Source organism: Ischnura elegans, chromosome 8 (assembly GCF_921293095.1).
Source record: "Ischnura elegans chromosome 8, ioIscEleg1.1, whole genome shotgun sequence".
Classification (NCBI taxonomy): Eukaryota; Metazoa; Arthropoda; class Insecta; order Odonata; family Coenagrionidae; genus Ischnura; species Ischnura elegans.
The window spans coordinates 101,644,230-101,671,407 of NC_060253.1; the positions used below are offsets into that span (position 1 = coordinate 101,644,230).

The 27,178-nt window shown below is 36.6% G+C and overlaps 1 protein-coding gene across 1 annotated transcript; it reads left to right on the top strand.

Moving 5' to 3' along the window:
• The first annotated feature begins 79 nt into the window (after positions 1–79).
• On the top strand, positions 80–26,664 carry LOC124164125 (serine/threonine-protein kinase haspin-like). Its single transcript, XM_046541309.1, has 8 exons — positions 80–189; positions 316–674; positions 747–1,457; positions 1,761–1,937; positions 3,028–3,161; positions 3,995–4,128; positions 10,702–10,997; positions 26,099–26,664. The coding sequence occupies exons 2-8, from the start codon at positions 349–351 to the stop codon at positions 26,301–26,303; spliced, it is 1,983 nt and encodes a 660-aa protein (XP_046397265.1). The 5' UTR covers positions 80–189; positions 316–348; the 3' UTR covers positions 26,304–26,664.
• The last annotated feature ends 514 nt before the right edge of the window (positions 26,665–27,178 follow it).

Below are 27,178 nucleotides of genomic sequence, written 5' to 3' on the forward strand. Positions count from 1 at the left end.
AGTTGGCGGTAATGAAATTACGTTTCCTACAGGGCACCGGTGGAACTATTTTCGCTCTACCGCCGCGCCGCCGCTACCGCATTTGGTAGTGCATTATTTTCATTCTAGAGGACACTGGCATTCTTTCAAAAGGGCGCCCTTTTGTGTATGTAGCGTAAGGAAACTAGTAGAGCCAGAAGCATTGTGAAGGTGAGCATTTGCCTATAATTTCATAATTATGTCATTGAGCGTTAGTCCTCAGTTGTATATTTCCTCAGCGTCAAGGCATAAGAGAATCAATGTGCTAATCATGCGTCAATTTTTCGTATATTTTAGGTATCGCGTGTGTTTGTTTGTTATGCCCAAGAGATGTTCCTCAACAAGCCTCCCATCAAATCTTATGCCAGACAAATTAAAAGAAAATTAGTGATCCCTAAGAGGGCGCCACCTATCAAATTAAATTTGTCGAGTAGTGTATCGGAATCGGAGGTAAATGGATGCAAAAATGTGAGGAAGAACAAAACGAAATATGTTGGCAGAAAGCGTAAAAAACGGATTTCTATTGTGTCTAAGCCTTTAAGGTTGTCACATGTATCTCCAAAACTGGTTCATGTGGAACCCAATCACAGTCTTATTTTTAACGATTCGCTATCGTTCGAAGAATCTCCATTTTCCAAAGTTGCCAAAACTGCCCGGTGAGTATCCTACTTTCCACGTTGACTTTGATTTTTCATGTTCAATCCTATTACTGATGCCTTCTTCCGCAGGAAAGATTTGGGACTGCAGTTTGTTAGCTTTGATTTTTGCGGTTCTCCTGATGCATTCAAAGGAAAGAAGTCCGACTCCTCGGGATGTGTGTCTTGTTCCAGAGACTCTAGTATTAGGGAATCCAGTGGCCTCAAATCATGTCATAGTTCCAGTCAAAACAGTGATTCTTTTGTGCAACCGAACGGGCTTTTAAATGGCGTTCCGCGGACAGTTACTGTACGGAGGAAAGCAGTCCGACGTTCTCCAGAAATGTCCCTGAGGGACAACTCAGTGGAGTGCCTCTCTTCGGAGACGAAATCTAATCATTTCAAAGAGCTATCTCCGCGTACCACCGTTGAAAGTCCAACACCTCCATCGTTATGCTCTCCAATTTATGGGAAAGCTTTCCGCAAAAGCAGACTATTTTTATTCACCAGCACTCCTGTTGGCGGAGCACATTTACGTTCGTCCAAGGGGCGAGGTACATGTATATTGGTGGAATCGAAAAACAAGGTACCTCCTAGTGAACTATTCGAAGACATTTTATCTAGTGAAGACAAGGATTCAGTTGAGTTTGCTTCACCGCCGGCTTTGGCTAAATTTTCATCGAATGAGTTAAGACCATCCTCCAGTGCATCCATCGATTCATTCCTTTGTGCCGCCAAAGAAGCTGTGTTTCGTGTTTGCCGGCAGTCATGTGATGTGGATTTTTCATCGTACGTAGCGGGAAGGTATATAACTTTTTGAGTACCTATCTTAATTGTGTTAATGATCATTGATCATCGAAGGGTATTACTATACAATTGGTGGCTGCTCAGTGAGACCAATACAAGCTGTATTCCATAACACGTACATGCTCTCCTTATTATTGTACTCAAGCCCAGTTGGGTATTTGGAGTTGTATGAAAGGATTTTAGCTTCATTAGAGGCTCATCCTATGGTTTGTTGTTTCTGAACGGGCACTATATGTTCCTTTAAGGCATATTAATGAGTTCGTTAGCCACATCTTTTATTCCTAAAATGCCTGTTTATAGGTCTCCAGCTGTCCTGGAGAAAATTGGAGAGGGTGTCTTTTCTGAAGTGTTTGGATGCTTGGATCGCCAAGGGACACGAAGTGTGTGGAAGGTTCAGCCATTTGAGGGAGATCTCATTTTCAATGGAGAGGAGCAGAAGAAGAGTGCAGATATCCTTTCGGAAATTTTCATAACGAGGTAGTTATTCTTTTTGTGATATACCCAACAGTTCTGGGCTATTTAAACACAATGTACATTTTCTTTTCCTTCAACATAAGCCTGCTAACTCAGGTAGAATTCTTTATTTGCACGAATTAGGAAAATATTAGCCTCTTTATTTGTTTACGTTTAGTATTTTTCCATGCCCCAGTCATTTTGGAGCTATTAGAATCCAGTCTTGGGAAACGTTTGGACAGTTGTTTTCAGTAACCACTGGCTGTGGTGCAGCAAGGCCCAGCAGGCTGTGGGGGGCCTTTGGGGAATAAACCCCCCCAATAGCTCTTAGAAATTTTTAAGTTTAATCAATTTTCTTAATTGGATTAATATATTACTTATAGGATAGTGTAAGAATTGGTAAAATATTCCTCGAAAAGGCGTAAAAGTCACCATTTGGAACCATTCATCTTAAAAAATTTCTGTGGGAGGGCAGCACCTCCCACATAGTATTCCATGCCCCCTGTTATAAGTTGCGCCTAAAACCCCCCCATTAATTCTTAGCCGCGCCCCTGACCACAGTTGTTATTAAGTTTTTTTTTCTCTCTGAAGCCTGGTGTAAAAGTTACCATTATATTGGATGCTTATCTTCTCGCATTTCATATTTAGTAATGGTTTATGACTTTGTCTAAAATAATTTTTATTTTAAATGGCTTTCAACTTCACACGCTTTCATGCAAGAATTTGAGTGGATCCTGAATGGTATGAATATCATATACATAATATGAATGATTGGTATGAATGATTCTGTATAAAAATTAAAATTCAAAGCAAAATAAATTTTATCTAAATGCTTGCCAATTTTTGTTGGCATTTAAAGTATTTTCCTTAGAGTTTTCAAGGCACTTATGGAATTAATTTTTTTTTAATTTTAATAAATTTTATTTGATTATATTATTGGGTATCAGCCTAGATGGTTATAGCTATGTGTGTCTGGTCTGATGAAATATAATCATGAAATGATGTAAAAAATTATTTCAGATTGTAATGATTATTTTTCAAAGCTGGGCACTTGTTTGAGAGTAAATACATAGATGTGAATTTGCTCGAATTGTTATTTCTTTCTTTATTGCAGATCTTTGAGTGACCTGAGAAGTGGAGAGAAATTGATGACAGAATGCTTTGTAAAGGCCTTGGATTTCAAATGCGTCCATTGTCCTTTCCCTGAGGTGCTCCTCGACTGTTGGAGGGCATATGATGAAAAAAAAGGTATAGCCTTTCAGAATTTCTTTCCTAGCGTCTATGAAATTGCTTTATGTTATCTTACTTCTCAGAATTGTCGATTTTTTTATTGCTATTTCTTAATGTTTAAAAAATAAATTGCACAACTTTTCTAATAGATTTAAGAATTCTTCATCTAAAGGCCTGGTTGCATGATACATTAACACATACAAGTTAATGTCTGAATGTGCGAATGGAGACAAAAATACACCATGTTACTACCCAACTTGTGCGAATACATGAACGGAAAATGGAACCTGCTGTAATTTGGTTAATGCTTTCGTACATGTTCTGTTCTGGTTCCACAAAAGTCATTCATGAAAACAGACATTAACTTATGTGTGTTAATGTATTGTGTAACTAGGCCTTAAGAATTTACATCCAAGAATTTTGGTAAGCCATGTGTTAATAATCTATTTTTGTACACCATGGTACATATTCAAAAAAATAATTATTATTCGAAACTTATAATTGCATTTTCAAAACTACATGCAAACATTTTTTTCCTAAGATACTACATATGAAAATGGGAATGTAAAATGGAGATGGCCTCGGATACAATTCTTTATAATTTTTTTATATTCTTCAGAGCTTGTTTGTGATTGCCAAAATTATAATTTAACTTGTTCAGTATTGTGAACTTGCTTTTCTATTGAACTCCGTCAAAAATAAGTAAAAGAAAGAATAATGTGATATTTTTTTCATGGTGTGACAAAAGCATTGTTTTGTATTCAAAAATTTTTTTTGACTCAATGCATTTGACGTGTGTAAGATACTATTGAAAAATATTAATCCCAAATTTCATTTATTTTTTATTTTAGGCTCTGAGAATGATTGCCCCACTGTTTTTCCTGATGAGCAACTTATGTTGATCACAGAGTTAGAGTTTGCAGGAGTTGCGTTGGAGGACTTTGTTTTTGCATCTGCACCACAGGCTCTCTCCGTTTTCACTCAGGTGAGTAAATTAACCAATATTGTGACCAGTCTTCATCAGTCATTGCCACTGGAACCTAAAAAGAATTGAACGTTGACAGCGGCCAAATATTTTGTGTGAAACAAAGATTGTTGAAAAAATATTATCATGCCCAAGTACACCTTGAGAAATTGGAACATTTTAAAGCTGAAACACTAAAGTAGATCCGATGGCCTCCTAAAATGCATTGAGAGAAAACATATCTCCTACTCATAAAATGAAAATATGGATGAGAAATGAATTGATATGGAGACATTAGGTAATCAACCCATTTTTGCCCAACTGAAGAAATCACAATTTAAATAATATTTTTCCTTAAAATTGTTGATTTAGCATTAAATACCAATTCATTTTAGTTTTGTAATTGTATAATTATTATTCAAAATAAAAACAAACAGAATTCAACAGTAGGGTAGTAAATATTAAGATGAAATAAATCCCATGAAGATTATTTTTTCTCTTACAAGTTGAATAAAATTAATCCATGTAAACATGGAAAAGCAGATCTTAGTCAAATAAAACAGGTGTATCAGTATCTTTCATCAATACGATTTTGTATTCAGCGGAGATGTTTGCGGGATATGCACTGTGTGTGTGTCCTTCTTTGTATCTGATAGTTTAGCCGGCATTGCAGCTGGTTTCTTCAGGTCGATGAAGTGGTACCTATCTCATGAACATCTCCACTAAATCTTCACCACACCGCAAAAGCCTGCACCAGGATTCTGTTTTGTATGTTTGAATGGATACATTTTTTTAGAACTATGACATTCATTAACCCTTGGGCTGTGGGAGTTCACGATTTTAGCTGCCAGTCAGTGCAGAAGAGACCCCACTAGCCACAGTGCATTAAAAAAATTCTCTTTTATCAACATTAAGGTCAAGAAATAATAATAAAATGCCTTTATTCGGGCGAGGTTGAGACTGAAAAGTCCCCTCTTCCACCTAACCCCTCGATAACGTCAATACAAACATTAAAAAAAGAAATGTCAATGTTAAAGCCATTCAGCGAGTTTTCTGGCTCTCTCTCTCTCTCTCTCTCTTCAGTGCACGCTTGGCAGGGGAATCAATTGAGGCAGTGTAGTTAATGAGATTGCTACTAACTTTAAACTAACAGCTTAAGGTCAGAAATGACTTGAGGGTGTGGTACGGTGGATGCACAATTGCCCTACCTGCGTTGTACTCGCCTGTTGCTTATATGGTGTTTTTGCTGAGCTATCGTAGGTTGAAAAAAAAAACCCTCGTACATTCTATTTTAGTCTCTCCTGTAATTCAACACCATGGCTCTTTTTTTAATAATAAAATACCTTGTTTTGTATAATTTATAAATACACTGTAGGCTACATTTATGTTTTTACTAGGGATGGGTCGAATAGTAGATTTCTCGAATTCGAATATCGAATTCGAATATCAAATCATTGCTCGAATATTCGAATACCTCGAATTTCGAATACCTCGAATACTAAACGATGAATGTGAAAATGTTTGACTAGGTCGCCTATGCAGCAGGAAACCCGAGATTTTGGCGAGTAATTGTGATTGCCTTTAAAGGATTCAAACAGGAATTTAGCTGATTAACCCATTTACGGCCAACGTTGCGAAAACGCAACATTATTGAGAAATGCAAAAAAAATGTTTCAATTGAATTTTATTCATTTAGAATTCGCTTTTTTCGATAAAAATAAGTTTAAACTGATTTTTAGTGAGATTATAATGACATTTAATAAGTATTTCGATATTTATAAAAATACTCAAAATGTGTCAATTTTCGAGTCTCCTGTTAAGCAAGATAAATAATTTTTCCTAAGAGTAACTATTCCCTTTATTAAGTTTTTTATTCGTCCATGTGGACGTAGAAATTTCAATTAACAGATATTAAAGCTTATATTTCGTCAGGGAGTCAACATTAAGCGAAAATCAGATCCGGAAAATAATGTTGCGTTTTCGCAACGTTGGCCGAATCCGATATCTATAGGTAGTCATGCAACCCGCATTACTAAATATTTCCGTCTCGTAGGAATATGCCGTTTTTACTGTCAGATATAATACTACGCATTTTTATGCCTCGTATTTGACAGATATCGTCATATTTGATAATTAAAATTCTTAGATATTACATTTCCAATGAGATGCTGCATTATTTTACCTAAATCTAATATAAAATAGAGATGCATTGCGGCTTGAAATAAATGAGTCAAAGTGAATATTTTTACAGAAGATAACATATTTTCCAGTTTTTAATTGACATTTTATCACAACAGATTGAATGACAACAAATAATGATTATTTATGAATTACATGAAAGCATTTCGGGTGGAATGGAACACACAACTTTGTACGTTCAATCCGAATTAGTCCTTCCTTACTTCACGATTCAGCGATATCACCGACTTCCACAACAGGATATTGGGTGAATGAAGACGATAAGGCGTAGATATGGTTCGGCAATGATTGAACCAAAATATATTTAGATTAATAAAAAATAATCTACACTTTTCAGACAATTCCGTCTGGACAAAAATGACAGATTTGTAAATTTTGACCTCAATTTGACGACTTGAAAAATTATTACAATTCGGAATATTTGCGCATTAATTTTGAAATAATGAGCAAATGGTACCTTACTTTGGCCACTACAGTGCATAAATGTTCTTTTAAAACAAGCCTTTCAGATTTTGCTTTTAACTTTGGTGCTTATGTTATTCAGACGGTTTTAGGGTTCAACCAGGCGATAGAAAATTACTTCTATCGAAATTTAGGCTTGGAAGCAGGTGTTATTCTGGAATTTCTCAAGATTATCCCTGATCCCTCGAATCATCGTATGTTTTTCAATAAATTCTTTTCATCTTGAAGACTATTTATTGTTTTGAAAGAAAAAGGATTATTTGTCAATGGAGCTATCCGTGAAAATACGAGTAAATACGTACAAAGGAGGAGTGCCTGATAGAAAATAATAAAACCATCGACGTAAACCGAGAGGAACATGAAAACAAACATTTGATAAAGCCCAAGGTCTTAGTATTGTTCGATGGAATGATAAATAGATTGTCCCAGTAGACAGCAATAAAAGTTTTTCGCTTCCATTTGGCACAGGGAAAAGTTTCAGCAGAAAAAAGAAAATACTATTTCACATAATATTCTATGTTAATAAAAGAAAATACCATTCGTGTTATTGGGGAGTATAGTAAATACATGGGAGGTGTGGACCTACTTGATAATGCAAATGAAAATTACCGCACTAGAATTCAGGGGAAAAACGGTCCTAGCTTATCAACTTACTGGACAGCGTTTGCATTAACGCCAGGAGATTGTACAGGTTATGCAACGGAAGTAAATTTCACTGGTTGACTCCAAATCGTATCTAGCAGGGACGCATCTAAAAAGTGAAGTGAATAAGTCAGTAGATGACGTACCCCTATACAATTCGCGTCCATAAACACAGAAAATGTTAGGCCATATAATTCATCGCGGATTCGTGAAGCATGAAGGGACGAATTTGGCCAGAGAGTTAAAAAAAATTCAGTAGTTGCCGAAACAGTGTAAAAGCCAAACCATGTTTGAATGTACAAAATTTTATGTTCCATTGCACCCAAAATGCTTGAGTATTTCATAATTAGCCATTAATTTTTGTAATTCAATCTGCAATGATAAAATTAAAGTCAAGGAAAAAATGTGAAATACATGCTCTTCTGAGAAAATTTTCGCTTTGACTTATTTTTTTCAAACCGTAAAGCATGTCTATTTTATAGTGAACTTAGGTCAAATAACAACAACATCTCGTTGGAAACATAATATCTAAGGATTTTATTTATCCAATATGACCAAATTGGTCATATACGTGGCATAAAAAGGTATAGGATTATATCCGACAGTAAAAACAGCATATTCCTATGAGGCGGCAATGTATTGTAATGCGGGTTGCATAACTGCATACAGATACCGGATTCGGCCAACGTTGCGAAAACGCAACATTTTTTTTTTACCATAAGCAAATTTTTTTGAAGGCCCACATTTTCAATTTACCTTATTTAGCATTTTATTAGGTCAATTGAAAAGAAAAAATTATATATTTTCAAGTATTTCTTTACTCGGCCGGTAATGGGTTAATGGAATATTTTAATTTTATGTAAAGAATAGGGTAGTTTCCTTCATTAAAGAAAACGAAAGGCATTGATTGTGATTCGTTACCCACCATTACTGTATTCATAAAATACAAATTATTTGGTTCTAGAAATACCGGTTTAGACAATGGTCAATTTTACCTCATTCGAAAAAGGCCAGATTGGCGCCTATGCGATGCCGCTCCACGTGACGTCACAGGGACCTAGTTTCTACACGAGAGGATCGGAGTTTTACATCGTCTGAGGTTACCAATGCATGCATGAGGCACAGAGCTCAGGGAAACATGTCTTAATAATCACTCAGTCTGTTTGATAAGGTATTAATAATCCTTATTTAAGCCAAGCGCTACCAGCTAGCATGGTACTCGGCTACCTGCTAGCATCCTGCGTCGTAATAGTGCTCAGAGCCTCGCCCCAAGGTCACCTCACTTGCGACAGCGGGAACCTGAACGATGTCACGCGGAGTTTTTCCCGGCATTCATACTTACCCGTCGCGTTTTCGAGCGGTTGAAAATTTTCACTTTTAATTTAATCGCGAAAAATAGATATCGTCTTATAAAACTCTAAAAGCGTTAAATACGTACTTAAGGAGTATTAATATTTCGATTTAGGCAATAAAAAAATAATAGGAAACCACCCTATTTGAGCATTACGCCAAAATGCTAAGCCTCCGTCGTATTTCTTCTTCTTCCCGGTATTTATTTTCCTGCGTAAAATGCTTAAATAAAGTCAGAAATATTTCGTGTTTGGTCTTATTCTTTTTTAAATTACGCGCACATTACTACTATTTCAATCCAATAAATGTGTAATAATAATTGCTGAAAGTCATTGTTAGACACCTTTCGGGCTACTAGATGACTCATGCAGCAGTTGACCTCCAGAAAGGGGGAAATTCGAAGCCGGTAGGTAGAAAAAGGTCAGTGGGTGAGAAAAGGGGGTGGGCGCGAGACACGGTTTTATTTTTCTCGCGTAACTTGATATTTTTTCGAAGCTAAGGTCTTTGTAATACAATCCCTGCGCGAGCTCGGAGAAGAGGAAATCGTCAAGAGTGGGTGAGGCGAATGCTGAATGGAGGGGGATAGCAGATCGTGGGAAATGCACCAATGTCACTATCCCACGGCACTGAGTTCCTCCCTATGGTAGTTTCATCTCCTGGGGAAGATTCAAAATAAGTGCCTGTCGTTATTAGCCACAAAGGACACATGGCAAACACCTCCTCTCATTTTATCAAAAGATGGATGCGGGAAAATGGTCAGTGGGGGGAAAGAGGGAAGGGTGAAACGCGATTCTATTATTTTCCGGTAACTTGATATTTTTTTCAAAGCTGAGGTCTTCGTAATACGATCCCGGCATGAGCCGGGACTTTTTGTTTGATTTCGGGGAAGAGGAAATCGTCGGAGGGGGTGGGGCGAACGCTGAATGGAGGGGGATAGCGGATCGTGGGAAATGCGCCAATGTTGCTATCCCACGGAACTGAGGTACTCCTGATGGGGGACACCTGGGATTTTCGGATTTTTTCATCCGACCAATTTCGGTTCCCCACGTTGAACTCTTTTCACCGCTCGAACCCGCGAATTTGATGTATTTCGTCAGCTTGCCTAAAACGGCGCTGCATGCACTAAACGACTAGAGTTCTCATTTTTCCGAGTCAACTACCAACGACGTGCGAGCGACAGTGTATGACGCGAAATTCAAAGTATTCGAGGTATTCGAGACGGTACCTTTGGCATAACTATTCGAGATCTCGAATATCGAATACTTTCTAGTATTCGAGGTATTCGAGTATTCGCGGATACTATTCGCACATCTCTAGTTTTTACATTGATTTTGTGCAAATGGTAGGAATCTTTCATATTTTGCTATTGTAACTGTACATTCAACTTAAGAGAAAGCTGTAGCAGTGACCGCAATTTGCTACCCAAGGATGTGGAGAGATTCTTAAATGAGTGGGCAGTGGCAGGTTCTATCAGGACAAAAGTAGCAAAAGAGCAGAAGACATCATCAATGAATGTCTGGGTGGAATTTAACAAGACAGTAGTATACTTACAAAATACTTAAATTGCTACCGATTATGGGAAGGCATTTCCAAATTTCCCGTACTTTATTTGTGAAACACATTCTTTTCTGGACAATTAGTTTTTTGGCTATTCAGATTTTTATCTTTCATATTCTACTAAAGGTGCACTTTTTAAATGTGTTAATCAAGTAGATGCTATTGACTCCTATGACCATTGATGTCACTGGAAATTCTTGTTTGTAACTTTAAGTAAGCCACTTCTGTTCAACCTTAAATTCTTTTTTGTGTGGAACAGTCACTGAATCACGTAAATTCTACTTTTTACTTTTGATGGAGTGTACCATTTTAAATTTAATATTTCCATTGATGTGACTTTTATGTCTGAATAGGTGGATTTTTTTCTCTTATTTCAACCTCTAGGTTGCGTATGCTCTTGCTGTAGCAGAACTGGCTTTAGAATTTGAGCATCGTGATCTGCATTGGGGAAACATTATGGTTTGCAAGACTCCTGCTAAAGATGTGACCTATGTGTTGGATGGGGAAGAGATAACTTTTTCTACCAGAGGTGTTGCAGCAAAAATTGTTGATTTCACCCTGTCGCGAGCCACCATTGACGGTCGGTTTCACTATGCTGATTTGGCCGCTTCTCCTGAAATATTTGAATCGACTGGAGAGTACCAGTTTGAGGTCTACAGGCTAATGAAGAAGCATACAAAGTGAGTGCCAGTTTTTAATTTTTTATGTATAGTGAATAATAATTAAATATATTTAAAGGCCAGGTACAAGAACTGTAAAATATTTCTCAATCTTTGCAAGCATTACCAGGATTTCTCCTTAATGGCATAATGGACATTCTTTGCTACAAGCCATGGAATATCCCCATGTGATGGAATTGTTGGTATTGTAAAGCATTTAGTTGCCCGAGAGAGCCTCCAGAGATGTTCAGGAGATGCCTTAAACACATTGAAGTGGATTATTTAAATACTTTTATTGAAATTAGTATTTCCATTTATCCTCTAATGCACAGTAAGAGCCTAATGTATTTTGATACCAATCTTTCCATAAACTAAACACTTGAAAAATGGGTAAATTCCAGGAAAAAAGCATCATTTCACATTTCTGAGCCATTTGGATTTTTTTACCCTAAGCTGCCACAAGCCAAGTATTGCTATTAAAAAAAAATGTATGAACAAGAGCCACATTCACTAGACTACATGTTTGGTCTAAGATTTACTGACCAATATTTCAAATATATCCTCATGAAGGTATGGATACACTTATACTTATTATCTTACAGTACATGTCCAAAATCCCTCTCACAGGGTGAGAAAAAAAGTAAAACCTGAAATACTCATAGTGGCAGTCAAAACACCACCATTTTTATTTCACAGTATATTGGAGCACATATTAACCTTCAATTTAAAAAAAAATTGGATGAGTTAACTGCTCTGCCTTTTGGTGATAATTCTCAAAATATGAAGTAATGTTTTTGAGCTAAAAAAAACGGTTAATTAACAACTGTTGACATCATTTTGGCCAACATAGCAATGCAAGGAGAATAAAAGACATTACTATGGAAGCTATGTACTTGGATAGACAAGGGGTCAAAATTTCATTCAAATATGTTATGTGGTTTCTGAGTTATGAATTTTTACCCTGTGCCCTGCACTCTGGAATTTGACTCCCACTAGCGCCACTTCTGAGCAAACATCTCAAACTTTGACTCCTCATATCTTGCAAACTATGAGAGTGAGAGAGGAAATATTTTACATGGGTCATTAGATAGGTGATAGTAGCTTGTGACAAAAATTTCATTAAAATCCGAGTCGGTGGGTGCCATGCCTGGGTGAACTGACATGGAATGACCCTGTTCCGATTGCAAAATAACAATTAAAACTTAAGAATTTCTAATAGATTGTGACTGGTGAAGAAATTATCTAAATACTCCGCCTGAAATTGTAGAGACTTACAAAAAATTAGCTTTAGAACAACCCTTTCTCCTAGTGAATTTAGAAATCATATAAATATCACTTTCCAGGTCCACCTCTCCATATGGCAAAAATTGATAAAGATAGCCTTTAGATGAGGCCAGACACCACAATGTATAACCTACTCTAAATTGTTCCCCACGAATGAACATTTTAGCTGTGTGCCACCTGAAATATGGAACCATTTGTTGGGAAAATTCCTAACTGAATGGAATTTTGATTTAGTATATTGAGAAAAGGTCCGACTTTCAAAAATGTATCACTTTTTGTAGTTAAGAGTTATCGGAGAGCTGTCGATATTTATTTTATTCATCAAACCGAATCCGTGTCATAATTGCCTCACAATTGCGACAGACATCTCCTCTTTGGTTGTCCAGCACAACTTAGTGCGCAGTAATATATGTTACGCCGACAACATTACGTTCCCAATTATTTTTTTTTAAATCTGCCTTACTCTGAGTAAATGTATGGCTATTTATCTCCTCAGCGTAGTTATTTGAGTAGCTCAAATTTAATTCAAGTAATTTTACGCTGAGAAATAAGGGACAGATCTCAATTGGTGAGTGGTCTCCCTACTGAGTAATAAGTGTTTCTATTACTTTTTTACACGCAGAAATTCGAGACTACTGCGGAGGTAGATTCTATTTTTTCACATTTAGGTGAACCTGTTTGCTCTCTGCATCTTTCACCTGGGCGTGCGCGTTTACTGGACGATTTTTCTTTAGGTACTAATGGGGTGCTCTCATAAAATTGAAATAGCTTTTTTTTTACATGTATCGATAAGTAAGTTGAAGTTATTAAGGTTTGCAAAATATGACTTCATAATTCTTTATATTCTTGTTATTACGGAGCTTCAAAGTTCGCGAAAAACACTAAATTCTTTCGCGCTACAAAAACGTCCTGTGACGTCAGAGTGCGAGTAAGCAGATTCGATCCATGGCAATAACAAACAGTAACGACGATAACAAACAGCTACGACGATACTAAGACATAACATTAAGGGGGCGTCAAAAACAGTTGCGAATGGTTTTAAAGACTTAACGATGCACGTACTGTGCGATGGCTGAATCCGACTTCGTGAAGGCGCATTCTAGGAACATTTTGAAAGTAGATTAATTCATGGTCGCTTATTTCTTCTCCGGCAATGAAGATTTCGCGGAATTGAGAAGCCGGGATATTGAAACGTAAGATACATTTAATGATCTACCTCGTTCGATAGCAATCTAGAGCTCGTTTTGTACCTCATTTAGCTACTGTCATATACTAATTGCTTTGAGATGCATAGCTTTATATGCTATGAGAGATACATAGATTTTTCTAAAACTGGGCCAAACAGTCTACTGACCCCACGTAAACGTTTTGTTTACTGGACTCTGACGTCACACTCAGCCAACATGGCGATGGGTCGTTTAAAGCGCAAGATTACTATACGATTTTCAAAGTGGAATTATGCGAATAATACGCATGTTAAATAAGAACTGCTTTAACTATAATTTTTATCGAGGAGGATACTTTTTTATTGCATAATCACCCATTTTCAGTGGAATCCCCCATTGAGTAAACTGTGATTTGCCTAGCAGCACCTCCTGCAGTCATCCATATTTGAAATACTCAGAAGATTTAATCCCCATTGTAATTCCAAGGTTTAGAAAATATTATACATCGCCTCTCCTGTTGATTTATATTCTTCAGTCTTGACGCTTTTTCTAAAGTCTATGTCTGAAGCGTAGAAATAACGGGTAAAATTTTCTTCACTTTTAAATCTGAATGAAACCCCTGGAAGAATTATTTTGGAAAACGCTGAGCAAAAACTACTGTGGTATTATTGATATAATTACTGGATGAGAGCTGAAGATGCGTGTCAGAGGACTACTTAACTGATACGAATGCAACTGAAGCTAGATTATTAGCCTTACATCACCTAAGCGATAGAAGAAAAAAATAGGTAACTCAGGATTGCACGGAGAAAATTCCAAAGAGCGACTAGAGGAACACTCTACCTTCCATCACAATCCTGCTTCAACTAATACGTTTCTCACCCTCTCAATCTACCATCTCTGAAACTGAATGCATCTGAAGCTGAATTTAACGCCTACGAAGTAATGCTTCCACTCAATGACATGGGAATGACATTGCCCTGTATCGGTTCCACGTGTGTGCGCAACAGTTTGACTCTATGAAGTGCCAGAGTGTTTGATGTAAAATTTGTACCGATGGCCATTTTTGGAGTTAAAGATGCCATACTACCTTTACTTTGTAAACTCACAACCTGTGAATGCCAAAAATGCAGCTAAACTGCCTCCAAAAGACTACGTTTTTGATTAAAAGCCATACTGACGAGTTTCGTTATGCTTAAAAGCCCTCAGGTCTACCAGAGAATTCCCATCGTTGCGTAAATGCAACATTATTTACAACAACCATATTTATACCAGTAACGGCGAAAGTTCGTGACAAAAATAAACATGATAAATAAAGAAACTTAGAACTAAGAGAAAACATTACCTGTATAGAGCGTTCCACATTTAGTTGACAGTATGGGCTCTTATGGAGAATCGTTCCCCATGTTAATCTCCATAAGGCCAGGAGCGCGGTGTTGTCAACAACAGCACGAAAATTAAAGTTGCGTTATACACTGATTAAAAATTTTATTCTAATGTAGAAAAAGGTGCTGCATTCATTGGCGCCAATAGTTTTTCGACAAAAATTATAACAAAAGCTATAAAAAACATTTCCGTAAATTTCCGTCAGAAACGTGTATTTTTTTACTTTATCTTCTTCTCGCAATTTCTGCCTGACCGTTGTCTGTATTGAATTGAATTTTTTTGCAAAACATTTTTCACACTATTTTCTGCTTAAAGGTATTCACCAATTGTACAAATATTGAGTTTTAATGTTGTTATGCCGACGTAACACACTTTAGGACAAGAAAATTTTGATTTTTGCAAGGTAAAAAGTAGTCTCTTACTAACTTACGTCTCTTACGTCGTAGGTCCCTATATGCTGCGTACCAAATGTGAAAAAAACAACAAGGTTATTTTTGGTGAAAAAATCATTAACTTACATCAATTCTGAAGCGAGTTACAAGGTTTTTATCTTAAGAAAAAATATTACGGTGCCGCTGGGCGGGCTTCTTGCTTTTTCTTGCGCGCAGAGGGAAAATTCTCGGGCGGAAAAGGAGTTTTTTGTCAATGCATACTATGAAATGTATTTATGTATTCGTTTGATATCCTAAACAGAGAATACCTACTCATACGTCGTAACAGCAGTGTTTTTATCTGAATACATTGATACACGAAAGTAAGCAAGCGGCTTGGAAGTAAGACTCTTTCGCCTTGGGTGTTTAGGTCCCATCGGGGAAACCAAGAAAAAGAATATCTCATAATCTGTACCAAATACTACCCCATCCAGTGCACGCATTTACAAAAGGGGGCTTGGGTTTTTTCTGAGTTCCTTTCATAGGGTACCATAAAACCTGCCCCAAAAGCGACCCAGGCCGAAGGGGCCGAGGGAAGAATTAACGAAGGCGTTCAGTTTGTCATTGCATTTTTTTGGAGTGAACAAGTGAGTGTTGTGTGGTGTATTGACCTTGAGAATTGGCGACTCAAATCACCACTAGCGGCGGTGACGTAATTTTCCAAGATGGCGGACACATTGGTGATAAATTATGTTGCTAGATTAGATCGCAACGAGCTTTATATGGCTATTTTGCTCCATCTTCTGCTATATTTATCCTTAATATCTATCGAGTTATTAAGTATCGTATTTGCACGTCACAGTACAGAGGATTTTCCGTACGTAGTGTTCTTTTTCATTCAATATATATCGTTTTTTGAATCACTCTCCATTACATTGGTGCATATTTATCTATTCAGCTAGTTCATTATTAACTTCATTTTAGAGCTCTATCGTAATTTTCAACTTGTAAAGCGTCATGGAAAACACTAACAAGGCGATGGTCCCACCGAGGAAAACGACGATGAGGAGAAATTAAGCGATTCTCAATGTTATTCGGTTGTCTTATCGAACCCTGAAATAGGAATTCCGTTCCCATACATTCCCTTCAGATTCCTTTTTTGAAACAGGTTTCTCTATAAAACTTCCTCTTATTATACCCATAGTTTAACTGTGCTATTAATGTCCTCACTTATTTTTACTGCAATGGCTTTGTAATTATGAAACTGCATGCTAACTAAACATTTTATCATTGCTCTCTCTAACAAATCACTTGTGCTACGATTGGGCCCATGATTGAACTGTGATTTAAATGTCCTCACTTTTGTTGACTTAAATGGCTTTGTTTTTATGACCCTGCTTTCCATCTGAACCTTATTTCATAAATATTTTTCATTTCTCTTCCTTAGAAATCACTAGAGTGACGACTAGGCCCATGATTGAACTTGATATTAATGTCCTCTCTGTTGTTGACTTCAATAGCCTTGTATTTATGAACCTGCATACCAACTGAACCTTACTTCATAAACATTTTGTCATTGCTCCTCCTAAGAAATCTCTTGTTTGATGATTAGGCCCATGATTGAACTGTGATTTTAATTTCCTCGCTGTAGTTGACTTCAATGGCTTTGTATTTGTGAACCTGCATGCCAACTGAACCTTACTTCATAAACATTTTATCATTGCTCCTCCTAAGAAATCACTTGTTTGATGATTATGCCCATGATTGAACTATGATTTTAATTTCCTCTCAGTTGTTGACTTCAATGGCCTTGTATTTATGAACCTGCATGCCAACTGAACCTTACTTCATAAACATTTTGTCATTGCTCCTCCTAAGAAATCTCTTGCTTGATGATTATGCCCATGATTGAACTGTGATTTTAATTTCCTCGCTGTTGTTGACTTCAATGGCTTTGTATTTGTGAACCTGCATGCCAACTGAACCTTACTTCATAAACATTTTATCATTGCTCCTCCTAAGAAATCACTTGTTTGATGATTAGGCCCATAATTGAACTGTGATTGTAATGTCCTCACTGTTGTTGACTTCAATGGCTTTGTATTTATGAACCAGCTTGCTAACTGAACCTATTTTGTATTGACTTCAAAGTCCTTTATGTTATCCACCTGTCACTTCTCTATGTAGTGTACCACAAATGTTTTTCTTTCCTCCCAAGTTTACATCCCTGATCTGAGTAGAAAACCCATAACAAGTAATAGTCAACACTCATATAAACTTCATAACCTTGATACTCTCTACCTACCTCTTTCTTGTATCGTGTTTTCAAAATGTCCAAAAAGTATATTAAAAAATTGAATTAGCATAAAATTTTCTTCAATTTTTCTTAAGGCCATCCTAACTTTCTGTGGTATTGCTGGTACCTTAGCTCATGGAATCTATTTTACCTACTTACTTGTTCTTAGCTAATTTTGATGAATAATGGGGTAAAGAGTCGAGGACATTGACAGAAAGTAGTGAGTGGGCTGTGATGATGAAAAGTGCATTGGAGTGGAGTGGTAAAAAAGTAGGTGTTAAGGTAAGTACTTGTAAACAAAGTGTTGCAGTATGGAGAAGAATTTAGTCAAACTAAGCAATTGCAACTGTATCGTAGATGAAAAGAAAAACTTTTTTGTATTCTTTTAATGTTAAAATAAGTTGTGTTCACACAGTTGATCCTGAGTCAATCTAGTTTATTGTCTACATATGCACCTTAACTTTATTCAATCTATCCACTCCACCATCACTTTATAAGAGTCCAGTCACACCAAGTGATAGTCATCGAGGGGTATTTGTAAATTAAACTCAATAATGCTGGCCTTGTTGTGGTGGGGCAAAGGCCTCGCTTTGAAAGCTAAAGGTCATGGGTTCAAGAACTGCCTGAGATAGTTATCCTCTCCAGTGCATGGGTAGTTGTTATTGTACATAATTAATTTCTAAAATACTCAATGTCCAAATGGGTCCAAATAGGCTTTTTATGGGTGCCATTAAGTTTTTAAATTAGGAATGTATTAACAGTACAGTTGGGGTTTGTTGCATTCTAATTTACCAATTTCAGTACATCATTTTAAAAGAGGGCTTTTCCTCTGTGAAGCAGTTGTAGGAATTAGGGATAAGGATTGCCCACTAATAATCAGAAAAATTCTGTACTTCTCAGACCCCTCTCTAACAGTAAGCTCTATATAAATATTTTATTGCCATCCCCACTTGAAACTTGTATTCACCACCAATGATAAGAAGCATCAAGACAAAATTGCTTAGTCAACATTTGAGAGTAAAATCGTTTAGGTTGAGTCTATTTTGAGTATTTTTTTAGGACCAGGGGCCAGTGAGTAGGAAGTAAGAAAGAATTAAGTGGGCTGGAATGGTTACTCACTAGTACAGCAGCTGCATGATACCATTAGGTCAGGTTTGTTATTAAGCATGCCAACTGGATGTTTAGTTATTAATTACTGGAGAAAAACCAAAAAATCTCTAGGTGGAGAGGTAAAATAAGCTATAAGTGGAGTTAGTGATGAAGGAGAAGGTGCAATTGGGAGAAATGATTGCATTGGCTTATTCAGTCACCACATCCATATTGCACTTCTACCTTATTTAACCTCTCTAATCCACCTTACTCTTCATTGGAGACTTATAGATAAGCACTTCTCATCAAAAAGACATAAATAATGTTAAGGCATCCAGCTGGCCTTATAAGAATAGACCTGACTTCAAGTCATCATTTGAGAGTATGTTTACCAACACACAACTATCAGTAGAGTGTCTACAGAACAACTATCAGAGCTATATGAGTACCTATTGATACTGAGAAGCTTCTTCTAGGCAATAGGAGCATATATAAGAAGCATAGTTAACCAAATGGTACATGACGTATGGTTACAATAAGATACATTATTACCATCAAAGGTGGTGGTTTATTATTTTGCTCACATAGTAGGGAGAGTAACAAATGGAAAATATTTCAACTAAGTACTTATATAAATGATTTCTACTTCAAATATAATATACTCTGAGGAGCTCCAAGGAATATAATATGAATGCCCTAAAGGAGAGTCAACTATAGTTGACAGTAATATACTATAGTAATATCACTTGGTTATTCTGTGGGAAGCTACTTCTGCAGAATTGGGATTAAAAATGGAAGAAATGGTGTTTTTTTCAATCAATTAGCCATAAAAATGTGATTCCAATGCACAATCTTTTTGATATTTCGATTGTTAAGTTTATTTATTTATATTTTGTTGTCATCTGTATGTATCATACTCCAGATGGGGATATTAACCTTAATGTAGATAATTTAATGATCCTGCTTGATTAAGTGCTGAAAACTATAAGGAATCTTTGATTTTATGAGGTGAAGTTAACACTGAGTTCTCAAACGAAGAACTTTATCAAGTAAGAAAATGTATTAATCTAATGAACTGTTTCAACTTAACTCACTGCACCATGTCTCCAATTAGGATATCAAAATACAATGAATGTGTTTTGGATCGCGATCCTCTCTCTTCACCTCAGCGCCAACAGGAACTATACCTACGCCTAGCTTTGAGGACACATTCTCCCTAAATAATATTTCTTGATGAAGAATTTCCACCAAAAAACGCGTCCATGACGCCGAGAGAGAATCACCTTGCCGATCATTTTCCTCTTGAATGAAATATAGGATATGAATGAAATGTACGACGACAGTAAAATAAAGAAGATGGAATGAAAGGAATTAAACTATAAATACTTGACACTTATTATGAGGTTGTTACAGTTAATTTCCGAGAAGAAATAATGGAAATGACTGCAAGCGAATTTCGAAGACGAGAGAGGCTGAGTTGTGAGAACAGAAAATTCAGTTACGTTACAGTTAAGAGTTACATAAAATATACAGTTTTGGAGGTATCACAGAAATGCGAGATAAGAGAAAGATCTATTAAAGAGGGATGATTGTCAGGAAAGAAGCCAACAGGCGTCAGGGATTACTATAAGGCACTACGCAGCCTATATTCGGCATATGAATTACACGTAAACAGTCCACTCTATCACCATCGCGCTGCTTACATTTTTCGCCGGTAGTTGGCGTCTTCCGGGCTGGAATCGCGAATTGTGAAGTGTGTTTTACACTTATCTTTGCTGTAACACGTCCAATCAATATGTCCGATACAAAGAAGAGGAGAAAATGTGAGAAGCTCATAAGCCGCGAAAGACGATTGGTGCTCAGTCTTCTCGTACATAAGGAAATCTCTCAGCATTAGTGAGGCCTGTCGAGAAGCTTCGAAGGCTACTGGGTGCTAGGAGTTCACTATTTACAGAGTGAGAAAGGAAAGCTCCCGTGGTCCATTGGTAACTCCTTCAAAAACTTAAGAAATTAGACAGCCTTACAAAAATCCGAGGGCAGTGATTTCCGACGGTTTGGTGAGATCGGGAATTAGAAGGAAGGTACATGAATCCCTCGTGAAATTATTCCTCCGACTTTAAAATCCATCTGAAACCCGGTAAAAATGGATTGTATTCTCCCAGATTACAAAAGGACAACACTATATCGTCTTCTTTTGGACATAGGCTTCGTGTACGAACGCAGGGGGAAAAGAATCATCCTTATCGAAAGGGATGATATTATTAGTTGGTGGCACAATTAAATATCTAAGGAAGCTAAAAAAATATCGTCGCGAACACAGGACGAGTGTATTTACAGGCGAAAGTTGGATTAATTTTGGAGAAATAGTGAACATTAGTTTGCGAAACAAACAATTAGAAAATCCGCGTCAAGCTTTCCTTGCTGGACTAAATACTGGGCTTGGCCCCCACTTCCCGAGGAGGACGATTTGCAATTATACACGCAGGAACGGAAAATGGGTTCATAAAAGGAGCATCACATGTGTTTCTGTACAAAAAGAACTCAATGAATGAGCATGAAGAAGTGGGTGGCGAGTGTTACGAGAGATGGTTTGAGCACTCACTTCTTGCAAACTTACCCGAAGGATAAATTATAGTGGTAGATAATGCCTCTTATTACTCAAGGAAATTGGAATCCTTGCCTACTACAAGGTGAAGGAAAGAGAACATTAAGGAAATTAGCTTTGAAGATGTCAGCTTGAAAAGAGATCTTTAATTTACAATAAACCAAGTACGGGAAAATTTTGAAAAATTAAAGATTGATGATGTCTTATACAACGTCGCCTTTCATGTAATACTAGCTAGAGCCAAAAAATATTGCATAATATGGAAGGAATAGAAATTTTGTCTCATTCAGGAGCGGCTATAATTTTTATTATCCTTCAATTTATTGTTATTTTTTACATTACAGATTATTCATTATTCAGTTTGTGCATTGAATAAGTACGTACATGAAATAACAAAAGACTTTTCCTTTTATACTGCAGCAAAGGTATTGTAATATACGCTAAAAAATTCCTTTTTACGCAGTCTTTCGTGCGATCCCTAACTCCTTTTTGAACTTAACCGTTTTGGCGCCATATTATGTATGGTTGCATACACTATTAGGATGCCTGCCGGCGGAGCGGAAGCTTGGCAACACTGTTATCCATAAGGCCCGTACTGTCAACTAAATGTGGAACGCTCTATAGTAAGATTACTCAGTAAATATTTGTAAAAAATTATTTTCAATTTGTAGTACTTCAACGTTTCAAAATAGGCAAACTTCGAAGTAAAATAAAAATTATTATTTTAATGAAAATTTTTACAAAAATAATTGAATAAGAGCAAAAGGTATTTCAGAAATTCAGAAAACCTGAGAAAAAAATATCCTGACGCAAAGGTTTTTTCTAATAATTACGATTCAATAATGTTGCGTTTACGCAACGCTTGGGATTAATTGGTTAAATGAAAAGTGAAAATTTTCAAGCATGTGAAAATGCGACGGCTAAGTATGAATGCCGGGAAAACTCCGTGTGACGTCGTTCTGGTTCCCGCGGCCGCAAGTGAGGTGACCTTGGGGCGAGGCTTTGAGTGCTGATATGATGCAGGCTGCTAGCAGGTAGCAGAGTACCCTGTTAGCTGATAGCGCTTGGCTTAAATAAGGATTATTAATGCCGTATCAAACGAAGAAAACTTTCCGACCTTAGCTAGTTTTAATAGGTGATTATTAAGGCATGTTTCCCTGAGCTCTGTGCCTCATGCATGCATTGGTAGTCTCAGGCGATGTAAAACTCCTATCTACTTGTACAGAAACTAGGTCCCTGTGACGTCATGTGGAGTGGCATTGCATGGGTGCCAATCTGGCCTTTTTCAAATGAGGTGTAATAGACCATTGATATTTGCCTAAAGTGGAATTTCTAAACCCAAATAATCTGTATACATATTATGAATACACTAATGGTGGGTAACGAATCGCAATCAATGCCTTTCGTTTTCTTTGATGAAGGAAACTACCCTATTGTTAGTGTTTGCCGTGAAAGATTTTTAAGTGAACTGTTAATTTTGTTAGAAATAGCATTGTATTAAAAACACATTTGGTATCTCCTTTGCCAAAGGTGCTGACTTTTAGATACCTGTTTGTTTTGACCCATCTCTTAGTGTACATATACAGGCATCCCCCGAGTCAATTATGTCTCGACTTACGTAAATCCGTACTTACGTAAGCGATAACCGTATTTCAAATGATTACGTTAATTTTCGAATACGAGCGCGAAGAAGTAGATATTCGCTCGTACAACCTATGGTAGAAAAAATATCGAATAGTTATCGAGTTTTTTACGTGCTAAAAATAACAAAGTGATCCATTTCTGTCATTCCTCGCAGGAATTTTCATTAATTTCTGTAGAAAAATCGTTTATAAATCCCAAGTCAGCAATCAACGTGAACATTTGCAGTTTTAGCGATGGATGTGGTTGCGCTCATTCCTGTACGATACAACTTGTTATACAGCATGCACACCCGAACTCCGACTTTCAACTATTTAAAAATTGTATCCTTAAGTTTGGACATTTCCATCTGTGGAATTAAAAGAAAATGAAGTTCAAGCATAAATCTTTATTGCGGAAAAGAATTGATTAGTACCCACGTAACGGCATTGAAATTTTTAGTGTTGGCAATGAACGCCGCGAAAAAGTTGAGAAAAAGTTGACACACGATATTCATTGCGTAATTGTTTACATGTTTCTGGCGGCAAATTTTATTAAGCATTGCATTTTCTCGTTCTCTCATATTGTGTGCAACTGTAAATGAATATTGCGTCATTGAAAGCTTTTCCCCACTAACTTTGTTGCACGTTAATGACGGAGTTGGCTGAATAAAAGCTCACTTTTAATTAGCTTCGTGCTTTGGAAATACTCATCGATGTTTCCACCGGAGTAAATATTCAAATGACGATATTTTCACGTTATTTTATTGAGATATGAGAGAATGAAAGTATGTTTCAGTGCGTGAAAGATTGAGTGTATGTGCGTGTGAATTATCTAAGAATATAGTAATTTACTGGTATTTTTTTGTGTTTTATTTGCTCGTAATCCTAGACACTTACCGTACCGTGAGATACCGTACTTTCCCGAATCCACGCGATCGGTCAACTGTGGGAATAATATTACGCATTTTGATTGGCAATGCTCGAGATGCAACTCTCAGTCTTTATTAATGTGTATCGATTTTGTATCTAACAACGTAAGAATATGCGGTAGAGTTCATAAATATCGCAGTGAATTGAATGAAACTTCACCGAGAATTTACCGCGCATTTCTCTGCTGAGAATTTCACCGCGCCGATCGCAATCTCTGAAGCACTAACGCAAAGGTTCGACTTACGTAAATTTCGACTTACGCAGAGTCTGCCGGAACGCATCTCTTACGTAACTCGGGGGATGCCTGTATTGTGTAAAGACCCCAACAATTCATTTCTCCCCTCAGCATAACCCTACAGTGGTTCTGCCTAATGCACCTCACACTTTTTACTTCTATTGCTAAATACTTCCCCTCCACCCTCTCCTTTGCTAGAGTCAGCGTTTCTTGTGCGAATTATTTAGCCTCTGAAGGACTGTGCTCACTCTAAAGAAGGTTTAAGTTGACGATACAACAATTCCATTCATCAATTCATTTCCATTATGCTCATGCACCCAACCACAAAAGAATCAATTTAAAGCACACATTCAGTGCTCCAATTCATTGGTACATCTGAGAGTTCAGTAAATGTTTCCTTTATGTAAAATCAAAAAATATTTCCTATCTCAGGTTATTAGTGGCAAAATCTTTCGTTAAAAACCAAGTTATCTTCTGTAGGTAACTATGGTTTAAGAAGTTATGTATTGCTGTTTAGAAGATATTTTCTTCGGTAAATCACACCATCCATCACATTTCCATTCCATGCCTAGGAATGAATTCATTAAACGGTGAAAGAATTAAAAACACCATATTGGGTGCTTACTTAGTACTTAGGGCTTTGAGCATGGCAAGACTAAAATTACCAAATTTTTCTAAAGGAATACTATCTTCATTTAGGTAATTTTGAGGCAAGAAAAACTTGACTTTTCTCAATTCTGAATGATAAGGGTTTGCCTAGTGTGCATATGTGATTTCATCTCTGTGTCTTAAGCATTACTTTTTGTTTGCTCAAATTCTTTGTGGTAATATACAGTGGAACCTGTTTAGTACGTTTCTGAAGGGACCACAATAAATGAACGTACTAACCAGGAAAACGTGCTAACGAGGAAAGTAAAAAATAGCAATCGGGGTAATTGCAATCTGTGGAAAAGTCGTCATAATTACAATTACTATCGGTAGTTCTCGTAGGATCGCCTTCCTGAACTCTTTTTGCCTTTAAAATAAAGAAAATGGGCGCTACATTGAAAAAAAATACCATGTGAATAAAAAATCACAATGTTTCATAGATTTCCCGAAGACAATTACATGAAAACGGCGTCTTTCTCCCGTGATTTATCCTAAATGTATTTATAGAAAGAGGACAAGTATAGCTAAGTCATTTCTTTTTTGTCACAGCATACTCGGAGTATATAAAAACAACCCTGAGTATGTCAACGGGTTGTTTTTAAGCATCATAAAAATTGGACAAAATTATATTAACCTTAAATTACGGCAACAGCCGTACACATTCGCGCTTCTGGAATAAAGCCATATCGATTGTTATAGCGATCGATATATCGAATAATAACACGCAAGGTTGTTAGATTACGAGGTAATTACAAGAAGATTTTATATTATGCAGTTGAATTTTACTTTTAAAATTTGTTTAATGTCGTCTGCTTTCGTGCCGAAATCAAGTATTTTTAAGCTAAGCTTCGCGTGGAGATCCTGAGCATCGTCTGCTCCCGCAGCAGTAGTCAAATACGCACGTACTACGTAGCATTGACGTCGTGCAGTACTGCTTTAGATAAAGTGGGAATTGGATAAGACTCATTTCTTCATCATGATAACTCGTGCAATGGCAACAATTACCCACTCGTGAAATTTGTGCGCAGTGGGCACTCCAAAGGCAACAGAAGGTGAGGAGCTCGGGGTGGGGAAAATTGGGGCTTCTCATTGGCTGCAGTTTTGCATAGTCAGACTGATTCCTGCAGACATGGATAAATCACGGTCGAAGAAAGATATGTGGAATGAATGCAAGAATTTTAATGGCTAGTAATAATAAATTAAATCATGAATTCGGAGCTTTACGACACTTAAGAAGATACTGGAGAACGAATTGCGGGTTGCGTCACGGCTAGCAATTGAGCGTACTAACCAGGAAAGCGCAATTTTATCAAACGTACTAACCAAATACTTTTGCCTGTATTTTGTTCCGATGGTACCGGGACCGAGAGAAATCGTCGTACTAAGGAGGAAAACGTACTAAGGAGGAACGTACTAACCAAGTTCCACTGTAATTTCTTTGAGGAAGAATTAGAAAGAAAATTACTCACTAATGAATTTCTCATTTTCAGCAATGAATGGGAAGCATTTAAGCCATACACCAATGTGCTGTGGCTTCACTATTTGATTCTCCAAATGTGCAAAGCTGTGAAGTACAAAAATAAAAAGGCTCAAATACATCTGACGTACATGAAGAAAATGTATGATATAGAATCAAAAATTTTGGAATTTTCTAGTGCATTGCACTATGTGTCAGTGCAGGAGTATTATCCATAAATCCATGAAATTAAATTATTGGCTCTCTATGTTCATAGGAGGCAGAGATTGTTTAGCTAATGATGACTGGCATTATAGTATTGGTGCCTATGAAGATAAAACCTTTTACTTGCTTTGATTTTTCACAAACTCTCTAAAAGGGTTTTATTTTATTGCATTGATAATTGAGACCACGATGAAAATTATTTCCTTATCAATGAATGAAATACCTCCACATAAAAAGACTTGATGACCTAGGTAAGACATCTTGTTTTGCTGGGGAACAAATTGCCATTAATAAATTTGCTCAAATTGACTTGGATTGATAGAGATATTTTCTACTGATAAATGTGTGCCTTGTATTTAATATTCTTTCAGTGTTCGTCAGACTTTGAAAAATGCACGTTAAGATATGGCGAATGTAAATTTAGCATAATTTTGTGTCAATATATATACACTGTAAATAATGTGAATAAGAGTGCAATTTTAGGACCATATTTATTGTTGTTGTTGATAATTAAAATATTCCTTTATATTTATTAAATTTTTATTGTTAATAAATATTTATTGTCAGGATAATAAATTATTTTTTCCTAATAACTTCCTAAATAACCCCACCACTTCTCAATTAAATTCAAGTGAATTTCAATATGGAAAAATAAATAGTAGGATATTTTAATAGCTAATAGGGCATGACCCTCATTACTCTGCTAACCCTTGAGGAAAACATTTTGAATTTTCATGATTAACCAATACAATAATATATTTTTTATTCTAAGCTATTAAGTCCAAATCCTATATCAATAGCAATTCTGAAGATATAGCCTTATTTTATTGGTATACTAGGTGGGTCAATATTTAGTTTTTAGGAATATTTGTAAATTGCATATGTATTG

Excerpts from the sequence above, each read along its gene's own strand:
- LOC124164125 (XM_046541309.1), top strand. The coding sequence starts at position 349 with ATGTTCCTCAACAAGCCTCCCATCAAATCTTATGCCAGACAAATTAAA. Across the intron at positions 1,938-3,027 it reads TCGGAAATTTTCATAACGAG|ATCTTTGAGTGACCTGAGAA; the intron begins GTAGTTATTCTT and ends TCTTTATTGCAG. Across the intron at positions 3,162-3,994 it reads GGCATATGATGAAAAAAAAG|GCTCTGAGAATGATTGCCCC; the intron begins GTATAGCCTTTC and ends TTTTTATTTTAG.